Below are 21,941 nucleotides of genomic sequence, written 5' to 3'. Positions count from 1 at the left end.
AAGCTCTGAGTTATTTTCAGACAATCAGATATAGTCACCTGATTTTTCCTCTTCCACATGACCTGGTTTAGTCCTTAACTCTAATGTAAACATTTGGAATTCTGGGAGTAAACATAAAGGAGAGAGCAGGAGATCTGGCATTGGAGGCCTGGTGTTCACATTCCAGCTTTGTCACTTGTGCACCATGTGATGACCCTGGAGTAGCCACTGTACTTTGTAGAAGCTTCTGACTTTGCCATCTCTGAAGTGAGAGGAGTAATGCCTGGTTCATAGGACAGTGGGTACAATGGGGTGAGAGAATATCTAGGACTGTGCCTGCCTATAGTATTTCTTATTTTCTCAAGGGTAGAACATGGAATCAACTTTTAGAACTGAGTTAGAGCTTCAGTAAAAAAGGACCAAGTATTATCCCTGTGTAACCAACTTGAGCACTAAGATTTTCTCTTCCACATATATATTTTGGTGGGACTAGGGCTTGAACATAGGGCTTCATGTTTGCAAAACACATGGCTCATGCTTGTAATCCTAGCTACTCAGGAGGCAGAGATTTGAAGCATCACAGTTCGAAGCCAGCCCAGGCAGAATTTGTGAGACCCTACCTGGAAAATACCTAACACGAAAAAGGGCTAGTGGAGTAGCTCAAGGTGTAGGCCCTGAGTTCAAGTCCAAGTACCGCAAAAAAAAAAAAAAAAAAAACCCAAAACGTGCTCTATCACTCGAGTCACACCTCTAGTCCATTTTGCTCTGGTTACATTTTTGGAGATGGAGTCTCACAAACTATTTGCCCAGGCTGGCCTCAAACCACAGTCCTCCCGATCTCAGCCTCCCAAATAGCTAGGATTACAAGGCATGAATGAGCCACTATCACCTGTCCACAAACAGATTTTGTAAAACATTTACAAATATATATATATAATGACTATTTTATATGACATAGAACTTAATTTTCTACATTTGACTAAATGATTTTATAGATTTATCTCCACTTTTATGGCATTATTGACGATAACAATGTTTGTTTCATGACCATGAATGATCTGATTTTCACTCCTTGGTCAACAGTCACTTTTAACACCGTTCCTCTTGGTTCCATGAAAGCCCCGGGCCTGATAAGGATGCAGTCAATATACTTTCCATGTTTAAGGTTTATTTTTTGGCAACCAACTGTGGCAAACAACAGCCTCTATGCATATACATTAAAGCTAGAGGCCTTAAGTCAAAGGATTACACTATTGAATGACAGAAGCTGGAGAGAACAATTCATGGAGAATTTGAGGCTTAAGCTGGGCCTTGAAGCATACATTGACTCTGTCTGGCAGAATAAGAGAAAAAATGTTGGGGCATGTTAAAGGCCAAGGACCAGACCCAATGAGATTCAGGGGAATAGGAAATAAAGTTTGAAAAGTTACCATGGCAATTAATCCATAGACAGCCGTCCACAGCGGCATCAGATACGAAGATTCTGAACATCTTATGAAAGCTGAGGCTCATTTCTGCCATTTCTAAAGGAGACTGAAGCAGTAGACTGAGACTAAAGGCTAACCCTGCCTTTCCTCGGCACACCACAACAGCAAGGGGAAAAAAGGGGGCTAGAAGGAGCAAGGTTAAAGGATGTCTGTTGCTTTGAGGGGCAGCAACCTACTGCAAACCCCACCCCCTATAAGCGCATGTACATATAACTGCTATGAACTGTTCAGTGATGATGACTAAGACTATCACTCCAAGTATGGTGGTGCGTGCTTGTAATCTCAGCCACTCAGGAGGTGGAAACCAGAGGATCAGACCACCGGACAAAGGTAGCAAGCTCCTACCTCAAAAACAAAATACAAACAAAAGGGCTGGGGGCGTGGCTCAAGTGGTAAAACACTAGCTAGCATTCCTGAGTTCAGTCGCCGGTACTGCATCCCTCACCAAGATCCAATGACAGGGCCTTTTTATTTTAAGCATTAAAATCCGTCAATGCTATGAAAATTGGGGACAACCCAAAATATATGAAATACAGAATGTAGTTCAATCAAGTCCTTGCTAAAATCCTGACCAAATTCCCTACCCAAGGCATATACTGTTAAATATACTTGTTAAATATTTCCAATTCTCTTGCTAAATAAAATCAGTCAGATAATCCTTAAAGAGAATACTTTTAATATAAAAATTTTGGTTGTAAATTATGGATTGACATGTTCAAAATCAAGACAATAACACACACAATTTCTAAAAGTTCAGTAACACCAATTTCCATTTTATTCTAATCAGCATAGCTTGCAAACTTCCATTTTTGCACTGTTAAAATATTAACTTAAAATTTCTGGGTTTTTTTGTCAAACTCAGGGCCTCACATTTGCTAGGCAGACACTCTAATCATTTGAGCTACTCTGCCAGCCTTTGAAATTTCAATTCAGAATTCTGAAATGTTTAACTCCCCTCTAAACATGCACACATATACAAGCTTGAAACTCGCCATTGTAACTTCTTAGGATTGCATGGCTATCTACCTTTACCCTAGTGACTGTGAATGGTGCTCAGTCTCACTCCAAAGAAATTAGGCAAATGTCTGAGCAAACAACAAAATCAGGACTATTTAACTCCAGCTCAGTGTTCCTGGGTATCTGAAATCTCTGGCCCCATCCCACTTATGACACCACTGTTAGAAAGACAGCAGCCAAATTAGACTCTCACTGCTTCACATCAAATTCGCTAAGTGATATGAATACTCTTCCTTGTTGCTAAATATTGGAAACAGGATTTTTATCACATGCTTGGATTAATGAATAATCAGGAAGTTATCAGGGCCACTACACAAACCACACAACTAATCCAAACTGAGATGCGGACTGCAGTTTGTACAGGAGTTGTTTGTACTCTCTCAGAGAGTCTGGTTTCTAAGCTGCTTGACAACCACATGGCAAAAGAAGAACAAGAAGTTTGGGGTGCACATGACAGCTCCCCAGGACCACTGTGAGCAAGAAGCTTGTCTTGGCAGATGCAAATATCATCTCTGTTGCCAGAATAGCTAATAATCGCAGCACTGTTCTAAGCACTTTAGTAAGCCATCTCCTACTTCTCAGAGAAAATCTGAGCATGCTCTGTTGATATCCTCATTTGACACGTGGGGATTCTGAAGCAGAGAGTTTACGTAAAGTCGTTTGCTTCAGGTTGCTCAGTTAGTGTAAGCGGTGAATCCAGGACACAGCAGGCCTTACATTCTTTGTGTCCTCTTGTAAAAAAGCAATAGATCTCCACTTGTGGGTTTTTAGGCTTTGGTTTTGATTTTTGTTTTTATTTTGTTTTCATTTTTGCTTTGCTTTTGATAAATATAGTAGCAAAAATGACTAGCAGGACCTGGAAGGGAGGAAACAGGTTAGGAAATTGGGATCTGTACCCAATCCCTTAAATGCCTGGCAGGTATTAGAAGCAAGTACTATAGCAACCCTTCTATAGCAACCAGCAGTAACTAGAGATGGAAGAGGAGATGGAGATGGAAGAGGGCCAGATAATATTCAGTATTTTAGGGGCTGGGGGTGTAGCTCAATGATACAGCACTTGCCTGGCACGTGCAAAATCCTGGATTCAATCCCACCACCACCACCAAAAGAAAATATTTATAATACCAACACGGTTTTCTAACTACTTTTTTGAGGTTAATGGAAAAGCTGATATAGAATTATCTGAGACTATCATTCTTAGATGCACCTACTATCTGATCTGGCTCTGGACTAGTTTGCTTCTATACCAAGAATAGTGTGGGGTTTTGTTTCTCCTCTCAGATCATATTTGCTTCAGAAATTCATTTTCATTTTTCTTCTTCTCTGTGCTTTTATGGAGATACTGTGAACCTTCCAGAAAAAACAACAACAAAATTGCCTCAGGTAAAGTGGGATCTTAGGAGTTCAAGACCGTAAGAGTGTGAATGCAATCATTACTTATTAATGAAGCTAAATCCCTCTAAAAATAAGCACAAGTGTGCAAATAAAGAAGTATGTCAAAGAAACCTCCAACATTTTAAAGATAATTTTCCTCTTTCCAAACCTTAGTGTTATGCTTGTGATTTTTACTTAGCCTTCAACTCAATAAAACACTGAGTGTTTTATAGACTCAATAATGTATCTCAATCAGAAAAGTGGAAATAAAATTTAAATCAGTAAGATCTAGATAAATGTATTTTTTTTCTGCAAATAATTCAACTCAAGGTACCAATCAATAAGAGCCTTCTCTTAAAGTCAGTTAAAATCACTGGCTTGTTGGAGCTGATTAGGACTCCTATTGCCAAATTCCTTCTCTCCTGTCAGTCTCCATTTAAAAACTCTAGAAAATGCTAAATGCTACACTTGTTTCCCAGCCTCTTTTTCAGAAGTCTGTTTTGAGAGTCTAGAAAAGGGTTTTGCTCTAGAGCCAAGGGATATATGCAGGTGATGCTGCCCCTCGTGCACCTCTTCTTGCTTTGAGAGGTACACATGATACCTGGAGCTGCAGTAGCTGCCGGGGGATCATGGGCAGGAAGGTGGGCAGGACTGCAAAGATGCTGAGACAAAGTTGAGCCTCTAAACATATACCAGCAGCCACACCTCTAGACTTCCTGATGCGTAAAAAAAACAAAACATAAATAACTCTCTATTTGTTCAACCCTCTATTAGACAGGAAATCCTTTTATTTGTTTGTTTGCAATACTGGGGTTTGAACTCTGGACCTTGCACTTGCTAAGCAGGTAGTCTACCACTTGAACTACACCCCCAGCCCTAGGTATTCCATTTCTTTCAATATAAATATTTTTGCCGTGCTAAGGATAGAGCCCAGGACTTCGTGCATATTAGGAAAGTGCTCTACCACCGAACTACACCACTAGTCCTTAATTATTTTAACAGAATAAGATTACTATGTGATCTACATTACAAAAAATAAGGAAGACAATGAAGAACCTTGAAAAGGAAAAATAAAGTGGGAGAAATCCCTGGCCCTGATATTAAAGTTTACTATGTATTAGCTACAGCAATAAAAAATAGCGTGGCACTGCAGAAGGGAACACACATAGATCAATGCATCAGAATAGAGAATCCAGAAAGAGACCCACACTCGTGCTCTAATGAGTTTTTATAAAGATAAATGCAATTCAATGGACAACGCCTTTTCAACAAATGGTGCTGAAGAATTGGGTATCCTTCTCCAAAAAAATTAACCATGACCGAAAAATCAGACCTTATAAAAAAATTAACTGTAAACAGATCATAGGCTTAAATATAAAATGTAGATAAAACTATAAACATTTTAGGAAAAAAACAGACGACATCTTTAGGATCTACGGCTAGGCAGACTTCTTAGACTTAACACAAAAAGGACAATTCGAAAAAGAAAAAAATTGATAAATTGGACCTCGTTAAAATTAGAAACTTTTGCTGGTGGTGTGGCTCAAGTGCTAGAGCACCTGCCTAGCAAGCATGAAGCCCTGAGTTCCAATCCCAGTACTGCAAAAAAATAAAATAAAATTAGAAACGCTTGGGGCGAGAATTTAGGTCAGTGGTAGATTAATTGCCTAGCATGCATGAGACCTTGGATTCTATCCCCAACACAGTAAAATCAATCAATCACTGTAATTAATTAAAATAATATTAGAAACTTTTTAGACACTGTTGATAGGATGAAAAGGCAAGCAACAGACTGAGGAAAAAATGTGTGAATATCATATGCAGACTGAGGACGAGTATCTAGGGCATAGAAAGTATTCTCAAATTTGGGCTGGGGATGTGGCTCAAGTAGAGCACCTGCCTACCAAGCAACAGGCCCTGAGTTCAAACCTTAGTAGTAAAAAACAAAAATCTATTTAGGGAGTCTCTACTCACATTTCCTGCTTAGTGGGCGGCAGGAAATTTTTCTCTTTTTTTTCCATTTCCCCCCACTTTTATCCTGTTACACTAAATTTCTCTCCTAATAAACTTTACTATTATTTTTACCAAAAAAAGGCAATTAGGAATGAGCAAAAGACACAGACATTTCACAAAGGTAGATATATAGATAGCAAATAAGTACATGAAAATATGTTCAACTCATTAACCATCAGAGCAATGCCAATTAAACCCACCATGAGATCTCACTACACTCCTATCACGTTGCTAAAATTAAAAAAAAAAGTGACAATACTACATGTTGACCAGGGTATGGAGAAACTGAATCACATATACATGGTAATCTGCTCTCAACAAATGATTTCTATTGAGGAAGTCATTGCCTATACCTATAAGTTCCAGAGTGTTTCCTGCTCCTTCCTGTAGTAACTTTAGAGTTTCAGGTCTGATATTTAGGTCATTGATCCATTTTGAGTTGATACTAGTACAGGGTGATAGACATGGATCTAGTTTCAGTTTCTTGCAGATGGGTAACCACTTTTTCCAGCAACATTTGTAGAAGAGGCTGTCTTTTCTCCAGCGTATATTTTTGGCACCTTTGTCAAAAATGAGGTGGGTATAGTTGTGTGGATTCATATCTGGGTCCTCTACTCTGTTCCACTGGTCTTCATGTCTGTTTTTGTGCCAGTACCATGCTGTTTTTATTGCTATTGCTTTGTAACATACTTTGAAGTTGGGCACTGTGATACCTCCAGCATTGCTCTTTTTGCTGAGTACTGCCTTGGCTATTCGCGGCCTCTTGTGTTTCCAAATGAACTTTAGGGTAGATTTTAATACAGAAACCTTAAAACGACAGAGGTTTTCACGATCAGGGGATCAGGAACCAATGTAAAGATCAGTTAGAGTTGAATCAATATGGGTCGTAATACATGGGTACCAAAACAATAGTAGGAATCTCTCTGTATAGCTATCCTTAACTCAACTAGCAAAAATGATTTGTCTCCCTTAGTATGTTTATGTCTTCTTTCAACAAAATCAGTGCTAAGGGCAGAACGGGACCTGCCTGGAACTGAGTGGGGGAGGGAGGGAAAGGTGGGGGAGAGGGGCAGGGTGGAGAAATGACCCAAACAATGTATGCACATGTGAATAAATGAACAACAACATCAAAAAAGAGTTCACAGCAGGGTGCCAGTGGGAGGCTAAGATCAGGAGGATCATGGTTCAAGACCAACCCAGGCAAATAGTTCTTGAGACTCCCATCTCCAAAATAACCAGAGCAAAATGGACTGGAGGTGTAGCTTAAGTGGTAGAGCGCCTGCTTTGCAAATGTGAAGCCCAGTCAAGCCCCTAGTCCCACTAAAAAAAGGGTTCACAGTTTTTTGGTTTTGTTTGTTTGTTTGTTTTATAAAATTAAGCATGTAAATATCATGACCCAGGAATTGTAACTCTTTGGACCTTTAACCGACAGAACTGCAAACACATTCACACAAAAACCTGCATATGGTTATTCATAGCAGCTTTATTCATAACAGAAAAAAGACCAGGTGTCTTTCAACAGGCAAATGAATTAGAGAAACTGTGACACCTACATGGACTACTACTCAGCACTAAAAATGAATACATGAAACGACTTGGAAAAATCTCCAGGGAATTATGCCATCTTGAAAAAAAAAAGGCAATTCCAAAAGATATATTATGGTTCCACTTATCTAACATTTTTTTTTCTTAGTGAACTTAGGGCCTCATGCTTGCTAGACAGACACTCTACCACTTGAGTCACTCCACTAGCCCTGTTTTTTGTGTTGGGTATTTTCAAGATAGGGTCTCGCAAACTATTTGCCTGGGGCTGGCTTCAAACTGTGATTCTCCTGATCTCTGTCTCCTGAGTAGCTAGGATTGCAGGTGTGAGCCACTGGTGCCCAGCGTATCTAACCCTTTTGAGGTAACAAAATTGCACAGGAAGAACTATGTAGAGAAAACACACACACACACACACACACACACACACACACACACAAATAAGTAGAAGACTGGGGAAACCAGAATAAAAGCAGTGGAGTACACCAATGTCAATATACTGGCTGTGATATTATAATACTATAGTTTAGCAAGATGTTATCATTGGAGGAAACTGGGGGAAGGGTACCCAGGAACTCTCCATAATTATTTTTGTGGGAATCTACATATGATCTTACCATTATCTTGGTAAAAATTTCCATTAACAAAAAAAAAGCAGCCACATTTCTTGGTCACAGAGAGGATCATGCAGGTGTTTTTAAGAAAGTATTAGGTGTGACTATGAACACAGGTGAGCAACAAATGACTAAATTCTGACAACGATAGGGGAACTCGTCCTGTAAATGATAACACAAACATTTTGGCTTCAGTCTCAACCACGAAAGGGTAGTTGTGAAGAAAGGGTAGTCTAAATTAACGGCCTGATGGCTCTGTAAAATCTGAACAGTTTTAGCCATACCCTTCTTTGGGACACCAAACATTTCTTAAGAAGGCAAAAAATTTGGCCATCAACTGGTCAAGTTGGTCACTTTGTCACAGTGGAGTTGCCAGGTCAAAACCGAACATCCTGGGCATGCTTAAGGAGTAGAAATCCCCACCTATCACTTGTGCTTCATTTGTGGAATCCTCCTGCCCTCAAGAAGCTGGCTCTGCCCTTTGGGCAGCCCTAGAGCAAGATAAAGTCCCCAGGACATACCAAGGAAATAAATTCCTCTGCAATTGCGCTATTAGCATAGCTGTTCTCCTAAGGAATGTGTATAGGAAAATCTGCTGCTCAAGAGCTGCAGGAGTGGCTCAAGTGGTAGAGCACCTGCCTAGCAAGCGTGAGGCCCTGAGTTCAAACCCCAGTACTGCCAAAAAAAAAATAATAACGCAGAACACAATGTAACCAGAGTCCTAGGTCAAAGGCCCAACTCCTGGAGTACAAACATGTCAGGTCCGGCTACTCACCCCAAAGAAAGTCAACATAAGTAATGATGAAAAGGCCGGAAAAGATTTTAGTCAAAATGGCCATTTAAGGAAGACTTAGATTTCAGCCCTTCTTTGACACGAGCTTTAGGATTAAATACACGAAGAATCGGAGCACGGGGCAAGAAGTGTAAGTAATTATTAAAGAGTCCCGGGCAAAATGTGGCATGGTTGATCATTTATCTCAGTTCTGGTCCTGCAAGCTGGCCTCAAAGAAGTCCTTTCCGCTTGATGGGTAATGTGGTGCCCATGAGATGATTGCTCCTGCTTGGGGGATGATGTCATTATGGGGCAATCTGTCTGCAGAGCTCAGCTTTTCCTGGAATCCAAGGTGACTGCAGGTTTAGGATGGTGACTGCAGACTTTCAGGGGCCTTTTGGGGTCTGGAACAGGACGTTGTAAAAGCTGACAGTATAAAACCTCAGTTACTGGGGGTTTTTGTGCCGTCAGCCTTGAAGGGTGGTGAGATAGGTTAGGTATCACCAAGTTTTAGACAGATACTCTTTGAATGATTAACCTGTCTATGTGTAGAACTAAGCAGAAGCCTGACCCTATGCTCTTGGACTTCCCAGCCTCCAGAACAGTGGGCTACATAAATCTCTATTCCTTGTAAATTACCCATTCTCAGGTATAAAGTGACAGCATCAGAAAACAGATGGTCCTTGCTGAGCTGATCAGGGAAGGATTTTATGAGGAGGGGGCATTAGAAAACAAGTTTCAAGGGAAGCTGCTGGATGGGAAAAGGAAGAGGCACAAGGATGCTGTCAGGGAAAGGGCAGTGACCCTCAATCCTCCTGATCTCAGCCTCCCAAGTAACTAGGATTACAAGCTAGTTATAACTATGGTGATATATTATAGCACAATTGAGTGGAAAAGTTCAAAATATATTCAAAAGACAAACAGTGAGTGTGCTGGTTTAAGTGGAGTATTAGGCTTGTTTTTCACGTGGAAAAGATTGTTTAGAAAGAATATTGTTGGAATTACAATAATGTTATACTTATATACATACACATTACTTGTATAATTTTAAAACACACACACAAAAAGAGAGGAACGCCTTGGCCTTAGCCAAGGAGAGCATTCAGATTCACAGCTGTTAAGTCTGTGGCTAGTGTAGCAAAGTTTGCTGGCTCCCAACAGCCAGTTATAAACCCCACCTCCCTTTCCTACATTCACAAATAGATGGTGAAAAGTAAAACTTCCCATCACCCCTTGTAACAAAAGATAGCCATCTGGCTCAATTTTAGCATGTAAGTTGAAGAAGGGAACCTACTGGGAGATTATTGGGAAGTATTTTGTTTTCATATATAAGAAGAGCCATTTCCCTTCCCTGCCCTTCCCACTCATCTTATGCATGGTTTAAGTAGTTGTGATGACTGGAACTGAGGCAACTATTTTGCAACCATGAGGTCATAGGCCTAAGAAAGAAAAACCAATATTCCGAAGATGTCAGAACAAAGAGCTAAAAAAAACCCGTGAGTCCTCACAACATTCATCAACTGAAATCGCTACACTCTAGAGTTCTTATGATATGAAAGAATTAAATTGGCTTATATCATTGTTTTTCAGGCATTCTCTGACTGATAGACAAATATATCCTAGCTAACAGAACTGTAAAGCTCAGTACAGAGTGCAAAGTGACCACAGTTAGGTTCCACTACCTTCAAAAAGGCCCATGGGCTAAGGACATTTTGGGTTTTATTGTTTGCTTGTTTGAGGCACGGTTTTGCTTTGTAGCCAGGGCTGGCCTCAAACTCAAATCCTCCTGGATCTGCCTCCAGAGTACTGGGATTACAGGTATCTCCCACCATATCCAGCCCATTGTGGATTTAATTTGCATGTCTCCAGTGAGGGAAAATGTTGAGCATCTTTTGATGTGTTTATTGGCTATTTGTATATTTTCATTGAAGAAATGTCTGTTCAGACCCTTCACCCAATTTTAATTAGATTTTCTTTTTTATTGTTGAGTTTTGAGAATTTTTATATATTTCTGGTCTAATACCCATATATATGCTTTACAAATTTTTCTCCCAAATGATGAGCTACCTTTTCAATTTATTTTCTTTCTTTCTTTTTTTCTTTTGGTGGGACTGGGGTTTGAACTCAGGGATTTGTGCTTGCAAAGCAGGTGCCTTACCACTTGAACCACTCCTCCATTCCATTTTGCTTTGGTTATTTTGGAGATGGGGGTCCCACAAACTATTTGCCCAGGCTGGCTTTGAACCACGATCCTTGTGATCTCAGTCTCCTAAGTATCTGGGATTATAAGTGTGAGCCACTGGTACTTGGCTGCCTTTTCAATTTCTCTTGATGGTGTCTTTTGAATTATAACTTTGGTGATATATTATTATAGCATTATTTGTAATTGTAAAAGACTAGAAATAATATATCTAAACATCAAAAGGGGATGGGTTGAGTAAATTATTTTAAGTCCATGCAATGGAGTAACCCTGTAGCTGTGAAAAGGAGTAAGAAATAGCTCTCTATACTACTATTAAGTGATCTCCAGGATACACCATTCAAATGATAAAAGGAGGATGTGTGCAAAACATGCTACCATCTAAATAAAGAGGATGCATGTAAATGTATTTAAGAATTTGCTATTTTTAAAAATGGGGGGTAGGCCAGCTGCTGGTGGCTCACACTGTAATCCTAGCTACTTGGAAAGCTGAGACCAGGAGGAACACGGTTTGAGACCAGCCAGAGAAACACTTCCCAAGACTCCATCTCCAAAAACAACTGGAGCAAAATGAACTGGAGGTGTGGTTTAAGCGGTAGAGTGCCTGCTCTGCAAGCACTGAGTTCAAACCCCAGTCCCATCCCCTCAAAAAAGAAAACAGGGGTCAGGATAACCCAAAGGTGAATAAACAGTAAAGAAAATAAAAAGTTAGTTATAGTGGGAAGGCAGGAGCAGGTTGTAGGGACAGGAATAAGGGATAAAAGTTAGATCTGTCTTGTACATTTGACTTTGAAAGTGTGCAAAATTTTTTGTATTATAATGAAACAAAAAAATTAATTAAGGATGAAAGGCAAGCCCAGAGGCTGGTGGCTCGCTCACACCTGTAATCCTAGCTACTTGGGAGGCTAAGATTGGAGGATCGTGGATCAGGCTAGCTCGGGCAAATAGTTAATGAGACCCCCATCTCCAAAATAACCAAGCAAAACGGACTGGAGGTGTGGCTCAAGTGGTAGAGCTCTTGCTTTGTGAGCATGGAGCCCTGAGTTCAAACCCAAGTCCCACTGGAAAAAAAAAAAACAGAATGAAAGGCAAAATAAAATGTATGAAGCAAACTGGGGATGGGGTTGGTAACCTAAGAATACTCCTAACAATCATTTAAATGACATTAAAACTCAGTAATATGGGCTGGGGGTAGAGCCCAGTGGTAGAGTCCTGGCCTATGTGTGAGGCACTAGGTTTGGGCCCCAGTACTGCAAAAAATAAAAATAAAAATATATGTATATATATACACACCCAAACATAAAACCCAATAATTTGACAATACATTCCTAGTGGGATATACCCCAAAAACAGAGAGAGCTACAAGGAAACAAACTACTTTTAAACTCAAACCACTAATACTAATCCCATAATTATTAATCCAAAGCTATTATATGAAAACATGCTTTACTTATGGTAGGATGGATCACATATATAATTATGCTAACATCCTCGTGAATCAGTATTTTCAATGTAAGTAAAAGATAAATAAAAAATTAAAAATTAAACCCTATAATCCTTAATTTGCATTGGAAATATCAGTTTGAACTCATGTTATATTTAATCTTTAAAAATACATATATATTTTCTAGCCTTGCTTTAAGAGAATGAAAATTCAAGCCACAGATGGAGAAAATATTTGCAACCCATATAGCCAACAACAGACTTGTATCCAGAATATATTTCTAAAGACTCAATAGTATCCAGGCACTGGTGGTGCACGCCTATAATCCTAGCTACTTGGGAGGCCGAGATCAGGAGGATCACAGTTCCAGGCCAGCCATGGCAAATAGTTCGTGAGACCCCCATCTCTAAAAGAACCACAGCAAAAACAGACTGGAGGTGTGGCTGGAGCAGCAGAGTGCCTGCTTTGCAAGTGCAAAGTCCTGAGTTCAAACCCCAGTCCCAGCAAACAAACAAACAAAAAGACTCAACAATACGAAAACAACCAAATTAAAGACAATGAACAGAGATAAAAGAACAGTAACAAAAGCCCAGGAAAAGATTCAATATCACAGACACATGTATTAAATGGCGAAAATTGAAAACGCTGACAATACCAGTGGCTCACAAAACTTCCGAAGAACAGGACTGTCATTCACTGCTGGTGGGGACACAAAATGAGAGACAGTGGGCAATTTCTTCTAAAGTTAAGCACACATCTCCCTCACGGACAGTTGGGAATTTATACTAAAGTCGAGTTGATGGCCACTGGGCTGCAGTTTTCTACTTCCTGTATGTGGGAGCAAAGCTTTCCCTCGGCCACAGACCTCATTTCAGTTGAAAATGTGATCACTGTGTGTGCTGAGCTCAAGTCCGATCCACACCTCAGTATTTATGTGGCAAAATGCAAGTGTAGGTTTCACATTGGAGAGGTAAAATTTATTCTTTCAGGCTTTTTTAATAACACCTACATGTATATATGTGCACATGGAAATCAAAATTATAATTTTGTAACTGCATATCTGAGCCTGATCATGTCAATCAGTAAAAAAATAAATAAAAATAAAAATAATTTAAAATTTTAAGTACTGGGTCTCAGATTATGTTTTTTATTCATATTGCTTTGTCAAGTGGTTTTAGTAGCTTTACTATTTACCTTAGTCAATTTATTTTCATGTGGTGAATAGCCTGATTAGAATGAACTTACAACCTTTATTTATGTTACAGCAACTGAAAATACTTTTTGAAAAAGCAAATCACACTTCGGATTAAAACAGAAATGCTAATCTTAGATCATTTGCCAAAACTGTATTAAGCTGAAAGGAGTATGCATAAGAACAAAAGAAAGGCAAAGAAACCAAGGAAAAGGAGGCAAGCTACCTTTAACTGCCTATTTTATTCTTCTCTTAAAAAATCTTGCTAGCCGTAGTCCTGGCTACTCAGGAGGCAGAGATCAGGAGGATTATGGTTTGATGCCAGCCCGGGGAAATAGTTCTGGAGACCCTATCTCAGAAAAAAACCTTCACAAAAACTGGCTGGTGGAGTGGTCCTGAGTTGAAGCCCCAGTACCACAAAAAAATAACAAAAAAATCTTGCTAAAGCTCATTTGTTTTAAATCATGGAGAAAATAGCTCTTGTCATACCATATGCCATATACAACAACCCTATAATATAAAGTATCAGAGGATTTTAGGCCTAGTGGATAAGGGGAAAAGAGTGAAAAACCCAGCAGAGACTAGCTAAGACGCTCCCTCCAGGAGAGTCCCACTTGTTTTAGAATTGATACCCTTTGAGGGAAAGAGGAGGTGAATACACTAGAAGAAATCCACAGAAAGCAGGTTTTTTTGTTTGTGTGCGGTACTGGGCATTGAACCTAGGACCTTGTGTCTGCTAGCCAAGCACTGTACCTCTGAGCTGTATCCCTAGCCCGGTAAATTATCATTCTTTACTCAAAAAGGTAATTACTAGCTCGGGTGGTTCATGCCTGCAATCTCAGCACTCTGGTGACTGAGGCAGGAGGATCATGAGTTTGAGGCCAGCCTGGGCTACATAGCAAGACCCTGTCTCCAAACCAACAGAAATAGACAATTACTATTGAGGCAGGATAGATCATGGGAAACTAAGGTATGGGAAACAGCAGCCGGGGATTTTAATAAATAGCTTGATTAAAAGCACACCGGCACTATTTTCTTTGCTTAATGCCTTACAGCCCCTCTTACAAGCGTCAACATTTAGTAAAAGGAGAGAAAAAGAGCAGCACTCTCCCCCTAACCTTGCTCACTTGGCCAAAAATAATTAGTGCGGTCTGAGAACTGAGCCAGGATATCTTGAAGAAAGACACTTATCCTGGGAAAGCACTCTTGAGGAAATGACTCCTCTGGGCACAAAAGTGTCTACAAAGAAAAATCCTTATCACTAAGATGGACACCAGTCCTAACGGGAGCATGTGGCAGGACCCATCCTTTGTTTAAAGGGACGTTCAGACATCTATGTCATAGTGACCCAAATTTAATGAGTGAGTCAACCTGGAAATCTTTGGGTCCAATTGATGAGACAGCGTAGCAGCAAAAGCAACTAATTATATCAGGTGTCAGAACAAAGGGGCACTCTTTTCCTGAGGAAAATTCGAGCCAAACCCCCAACCCACTTTTTCACCATAAATACTTCTGATGTTACAGTACTGGTTGCACCTGTTATCTCCCTTTTGGCTATCACCTCCCTGGAGCATCCCCGGTTCAGCTAACACTGTGTTTATAACTATAAGTCACCAATCGTGTTTATGTACAGCTGTAAGTGATCGTGGTACATTCAGGAATGCCCTGAGATCTGAAAATCATTTCACAGATTCCTCCAGGGTGAGAAGCTTGAGACTTGGGAGTGATGACAATGTCTTCAAATAGCTGAAGGTGATAGTTGAACAATATTGTACTTGGCCCCTCTGACCTACTTATCTTTAAATGGCTAATGATTAATTTTGTTATGTGAACTTCATCTAAAAAACAATTTTAAAAAATTAAGATGTTGAAAGGCTGATGTGGACCTGTGAAGGTTTCCTGAAGGCTAGAGACTAGATCTGGCCTTGAAAGAAGTTGCAGATCTGAATTTAAAACACGGAGGCAAGAACTGGTGGAGGTGGCTCTAAGAAGCATTTTTCAAATACTGACTGCAACCACAATAACAGTTATATTTTAGCAGCCTAGTTCACATACACCCACATGCGCCAGTGCACATGCACACACGGGAAGAAACAAAAGCTCACAAAATAATACTTACTCTTCCCAGGCAGAATACACTGGTTTTTCATTCTATTTTACTCTATTCTTTTTCTTTCTACCTTTCTCTATTTAAAAAAAATGTTAGTCATGATTTATTGCATTACTATTTTATTTTACCCTTATGAATTCCAATAAGTTTTCTTTCTTCTTAGGGAAGCCATTTGTCTCACTATAAATTAGATGGTGGGGGATGGGGGATGTAGGTCAATGGTAGAGCACATGCATTTGGCCCTGGGCCTGGGTTTGATCCCACACACCAAAGGGGGACGGGAAATTACATGATGGGGCATTTACTACAAATCCTCCTAAAATGGTGGCAATATAGCTTGATTTAAAAAAAAAAAAAAAACAAGAGAGGGCTGGGGACTTAGTTCAGGGCAATGCACATGTGCAATGCCCTGGGTTTGCCCCTGGGGGGGAGGGGAAAGGGGAGCTGCTGCTTTCATTAGAGGCCTTCAGGATCTCAGGCTCTGAAGCTACAGGAGTTTCTGTCCAAAATCCTGTAAAAAGGATTTTCGGCTTTGGCTGGAAAAGTCCCCCCCTTTTTTTTTTTAACTTTGATATCCTAGAATTTTGACAATATACCTGAGATTCTCTTAGCTCAATACAAATCAAGCACATAAATTGTTGGAAAAAGATAAAGAATCTGCAATTTAGTTGTGATCTTTCCTTATGGCATTTAGAAAAAATTTTTGGTGGGACCAGGGTTTGAACTCAGGGCTTCACACTCTACTGCTTGAGCCACACCTCCAGTCCATTTTTTGGAGATGGGGGTCTCAAAAACTATCTCCTTGGGCAGGCTTCAAAGTGTGATCTTCTAGATCTCAGCCTCCCAAGTTGCTAGGATTATAGGCGTGAGCCACTGGTGCCTGGCCTTAAGGCTTTTAATGAATTCGTATTTTAATATTATCTGTGGTACAACTGCTCATATTTTAGAAAGCACAATACTTCTGGTATTCCTAAGATAAAAGCAGAGGTTGCATATCACCTAGCTGCAGCCAGAAATGAATCTATTGTTCACGACTGACTGCTAGCAGCTATGGAAGGGAAGAAACAAGTTCCTTTTAAATTCCTGTGAAAATTTGCCTGACTTATAATTTTAAACCCAAGCAGCCAAGTAACCATGCTATCTACAAGTGGGAGGGAGGGGGAAAGTTAAAAGACCAGATATGGCTTGCTTGACTTTCTGACCATTCTATTCCAGAAAGCATCCAATCTTTAAAGTTTTTTTTAAATTATGTGTGTGTATACCTACATGAATATATACACATATATATGTACATACATACATACATACATATAATTTGGGCACGTTTAGTGCATAGTGCAAGCTAAAGCAGTGTGGCATAAGCAGCTACTCAAGGGGTGCAGGCAGGAGTTGTTCAAGGTCACCAGGACAAAGGTAGCTGGAAAGGTATTAGGACCCTATCCCCAAAACAACAAAGCGCAGGAGTCTTTACTCCCATTTCCTGCATGGGGAGCAGAAAATGTTTTCCCTCACCCCGCCATTTCTCCCTACTTTACCTTGCTATACTAAAATAAATCCTTGCTGAAACTTCAAAAAATATATATAAACCAAAGGGCTGGGGGCCTGGCTAAAGTGGTAGAGTCCTCGGTTCAACTACCAGTACCATAAAAAAAAAAAAGGCAACTGCAACAATAATTTTTTAAATGCAGTCACCTAGTTTGGGTGCATCCTATGCTACGCAATAAAGAAATACCAGTTGGTTGAAGGACAGTTGAAAGTATCTAATAAGAATACTGTCATTCTGTACTTCACACACATGGTCTCAGGCACAAAGTAAATGAATACATAAGCGATAATTAAATAAATCAACAAAACATTATTTTGAATACACTCATGAGTCTAGAAACAGATCCATACATAGATGGATGCTTGATTTATGACAAAGCGAGCTCTACAGATAGGTAGAGAAACAGTAGCCTTTTCCAAAAATGGTCCTGAATCAGCTGAATATCCATATGGGACAAAAGTCACCCTGATCCCTACCCTCTTCTCTCCCTCTCTCTCTCTTTCTCTCTCTCTCTCACTCTCTCACACACACATGCAAATATATCCTAGTTAGATTGTAGATCTAAATATAAAACGTAAAAACAACATCATTTCTAGAAGGTAACAGGAGAAATATCTTCATGATCTTGGTGTAAGTAATTATTTCTAAAATAGGAAACAAAAAGCAATAACCTAAAGGAAAAATTATTCACCAGAAACACCATTAAGGGGCTGGGTGGGGGTGGAACTCAGTGGTAGAGCACTTGCATCGCACATTTGGGGCCATGGGTTCCATCCCCAGCATGGCAAATAAAATAAAATGCAACCTGAAATTGCCCAAGGAAAAAAAAGCCATTAAGAGAGTGAAAAGGCCAACCACAGACTAGAAGAGATCAAAGTATCTATATAGAACACCTACAAATCATTAAGAAACAGTAGAAAATTAGAACAAGACACCAGCAGGCACTACAAATAATAGAATATCCAAATGTCTAGCAAGTGTGTAAACCATGCTCAACTTCATTTGCAATCAGGGAAATGCAGATTAAAACTACAAAGAGTTGCACTATGCCCACTGACAAAAATTTAAAAGTCTAAAAAATACCAAGTTTTAGAAAGTAAGATAATAGATAAATTATTTAAATTAACTAAGATGCTGGTTGGAATTTAAATTAGTGTGATCACTTTGACAGAGTTCACTAAAGCTAGACATATGAATACCTTATGATCTAGTAATTATACCAAAAGACATCAAAAAACCATTTCTAAGAACCTTAAACAAGCCAGCTCTCTATCAAGAGTGATATAGATACAGATACACAAAGATAGAAATGACATATTCATACAATGGAACGCTACCTTTACAGATAGCCACATGGACCAATCTCACAACCATAATGTTGAACTAAAAAATCCCATAAACAAAAGAATAAACACTAGACATTTCCATGGAGAAAAGGTTCAAAAGCAAGCCAAATTTAATTATAGTGATAAAAGCCAGGATAGTGGTTACATTTGGAGTAAGGGAAAGGAAATAAACGGAAAGGGTCGTAGATAGAGTTGCCACATAAAATACAAGATGCTCAGTTAAATTTGATTTCAGATAAACAACAAATAATTCTTTGGTATACATAGACCCCATGTACTATTCAGGGCAGGAATTTTTTACCTGCCAGATTTGACAACCCTAGTGGGGGAGTGCTTTTGGAGTACTGGTAATATTCTATTTCTTGATGTTCTTTTGTGATCATTCATGGTGTATTTTCCATATGTGTGTTATTCTTCACAATAAACAAAAGTACACTCTGTACAATGCTGCAGATTTTAAAATACCTCATCCAACACAGTTTTTCTTCCCACCCTTAATCACTGCATGTGAGAGCTGTGATACTTCCGCAGGCTATGGGCATCTATAACCAGAAGTGTTCCTGAGTCCAAAACTGTAGGCTCTACATTCATTTTTCATTAAAATCACTTTTACACAACACATTTCTTTACTTAAGGAATCTCCTTTCATCCCCTGCTTCTTGGGGGCCTTTCTTATTTGTGTGGCTGGCTTAATCTTACCAAAGAGCAATGGTATACTTGGGAGGCCAGCCTCTAATCATCAGCCAAGAAATGCACAAACCAGCATTCAAAGTTGGACGGATGTGTGGAGGTCAGAATCTAGTGGCCCAAGCTACAAATGAAACTGATACATTAGGGCCAGACACTGATCAGCATTCATAAAGTTAAATACTTTAATCTGTTGCCTGCTTTCTAAAAGTATCAGAAATTGACACAAATACCATGAGTGGCTAATTCTTTCCCATCAGTGTTAGTCACCTTCTCCTGTAGGCATAACTGGCAAACCCACATAAAGAGTAGTAACCTCATGCAAATAAAATCCTGAATTTTCTTGCTGTTGTTTAAATAAGGTGCTACTTATTGCCAAATTTCTTTAATGCTCAGGGTTTTTGTTTTGTTTTGTATGTTACGTTGCCCTCCAAGCTTGGGTGCCTCTCTCCATAAAAGTTGGGACTAAATTTCATAGACTGATGAAACCCTTACCTATATGCTACCCCCTCCCCCATTGTGCCAGATCTTTTCAATCGAATTACAGAAAGTATAGTTATCTCTTTCACACAGGGTACTGAGCTTAATGATTAGGCTCCTGGGCTGTGGAGACAGGTTGACTGAAAGAAAATCAGCTTTTCCACCAACAGTATAGCTCTGTGCCTCAGTTTCCTCAACTGTAAAACGGGAATAAAAATAGTATCTAATTCAAAGGGATTTGGGCAGCATCCAATACCATGTACAGCGATTGAAGCACATCTATGCTACACTTTTAAATATCATCATCACTGTCACCTTTGAGGGTCCTTCCACCTGTAAAGACTCTACTTAGCTATCTAATGCAGAAGCACCCAGATGCTGTTGGAGAGATACGGGAAAGGAACTAGAAAGGCTGGTGTCTGGTGCACCCAATCCACAAGAGAAACAGGGGCAGGAGGCCTTAGGTAGGATCTGGGGAGGTGACCACGCCCAGACCCTGCCTGAACCCCAGGCTGCAGCCAAGACCTCTAACCGCCATTGGTGCCCTGGCCACTCACATTGCGGTTGAAGTTATTGCCCGGCAGCAACGGCAGGGACATGGCTCTCAGCGTTCCAGGATCCGGGGTCCGACCGAGAAGGATGGGCAGGTAGCGGCCGCTGAAGCCGCATTGTTTGACCCCCCGTTACCTGGAGACCGAAGGTAGCGTCATGGAGGGAGGAGGGGCTGGGGCAGGCTGGGGGCTCGGGCCCGAGCTCGGGCCGGGGCGGGGCGGGGCTCGGGCCGGGGCCGGGGGCGGGGGCGGGGGCGGGGGCGGGCGACCCTTTTCCCTGTAGGGTACTGGTCTCCCAGCTCTCTGCACTCACAAAGATCCTCAAGCGCGCGCTTCTCCGCCCCCTCCGCTTTCTGGTTTAACCTTTTTTTTTTTTTTTTTCCTAAGTGAAGCTTGAAGCTTTTCATGCACTTCAGCTCCTCTAATTCTTGCCACAGCATTTTTGGCCATTTGGTTTGTCCAAACACACAAAAAAGTACAGAAAATAATGACACCCGCGAATCCACTGAGCTGTTTCCTATGTTGCACCTACAGCAGTTTTTATTTTGTAATTAAAACGTTCGAAATGAATCTAAAACTATATATACCGCACACCAAAACCGATTCAAGTGGTAGCCACCGCCTGCAATCCTTTCTCTGTACATTTTTACATTTGAACTAAGCGTTCAAAATTGTAAGGTTCAATCAGCTACGGCCAGGAGCAGCGTCGGCAGACACAAAACGTGACCCTCGTCACTCCATCATACATCTAATATGGCCAGGCCAGGAACCTCAATCCCTCTCTCCACACCTACAGCTAATTGCTCTCGAGCCTTGTGGTTAACACTGCTGTCTCTCAGTCACTCCATGCTCATTTCTGTTGAGACCCTATTATTTCTTGCCTGGTTCTCTTCTTTAAAAAAATAAGGGGAAAAAAATCTAACCGAGCTTGCCTCCAGAGCCATCCGTTTTGAAATTCATAATGCAAAACTGTTACTCTTAGGCTCGAAAAATACAGCCTTCCCGCCGCCTTCAGGCAAACTCCTTAGCTAGATCTAGAGTTCTTGTCGAGGGGGCACCTACCATTGCCCCACATCCCTTGCTTTCCCCCTCCTCTACTCCAGCTCTGAGAAATCTCTAGCAATTTCCAAACCAGACTCTGAGATTTCTATCCTCTGCGATTTTGCAAGTGACACTACCTTCCAGAAACACCCTTCCCTCCTATCTTTCACGTACGTATCCCTTTTTTGTCTTTAAGACTTGGTTCCTTAAGTGACAGAGGGAGAGACTTGGAAGGTTTTGCAATTTCTAGAAAATGAATGTTACTTCGCCTTCTTCTGTCCTCTCTCTCGCCCTCCCCCCTTCTCCATCTGTAATAAGCCTCCATTGTAATTGCGGCTTTCCCCCTCCTACACTGCAATCTTGTGTTCATTTGATTTTTCTTTAAATGCTTGCAAATTCCTCCAGGACAGGGATTGTATCTCCTTTTTTGTTCATCAATAATATCCATTATTGTTTTCTGTGTTTATAAATTTTACACTTTTACCTGCTTTTTGTTTTGTTTTGTTTTTGTGCTGGGGATCAAACTCAGGGCATGCACTTTACCAA

At 40.4% G+C, this 21,941-nt stretch overlaps 1 protein-coding gene across 1 annotated transcript in view; it reads right to left on the bottom strand.

Annotated features, from left to right (window-relative positions):
* Efhc2 (EF-hand domain containing 2) overlaps positions 1-20,526 on the bottom strand; it is a 183,877-nt gene extending 163,351 nt beyond the window's left edge. The window contains exon 1 of the mRNA XM_074062727.1: positions 20,361-20,526. Within this exon, the coding sequence (XP_073918828.1) occupies positions 20,361-20,402 (42 nt within the window). The 5' untranslated portion in view covers positions 20,403-20,526. The remainder of the gene's footprint in view (positions 1-20,360) is intronic.
* Between the last annotated feature and the right edge of the window lie 1,415 nt (positions 20,527-21,941).

Source organism: Castor canadensis, chromosome X, assembly GCF_047511655.1.
Source record: "Castor canadensis chromosome X, mCasCan1.hap1v2, whole genome shotgun sequence".
Taxonomy (NCBI): domain Eukaryota; kingdom Metazoa; phylum Chordata; class Mammalia; order Rodentia; family Castoridae; genus Castor; species Castor canadensis.
This window is presented reverse-complemented; position numbering and strand designations above follow the sequence as displayed.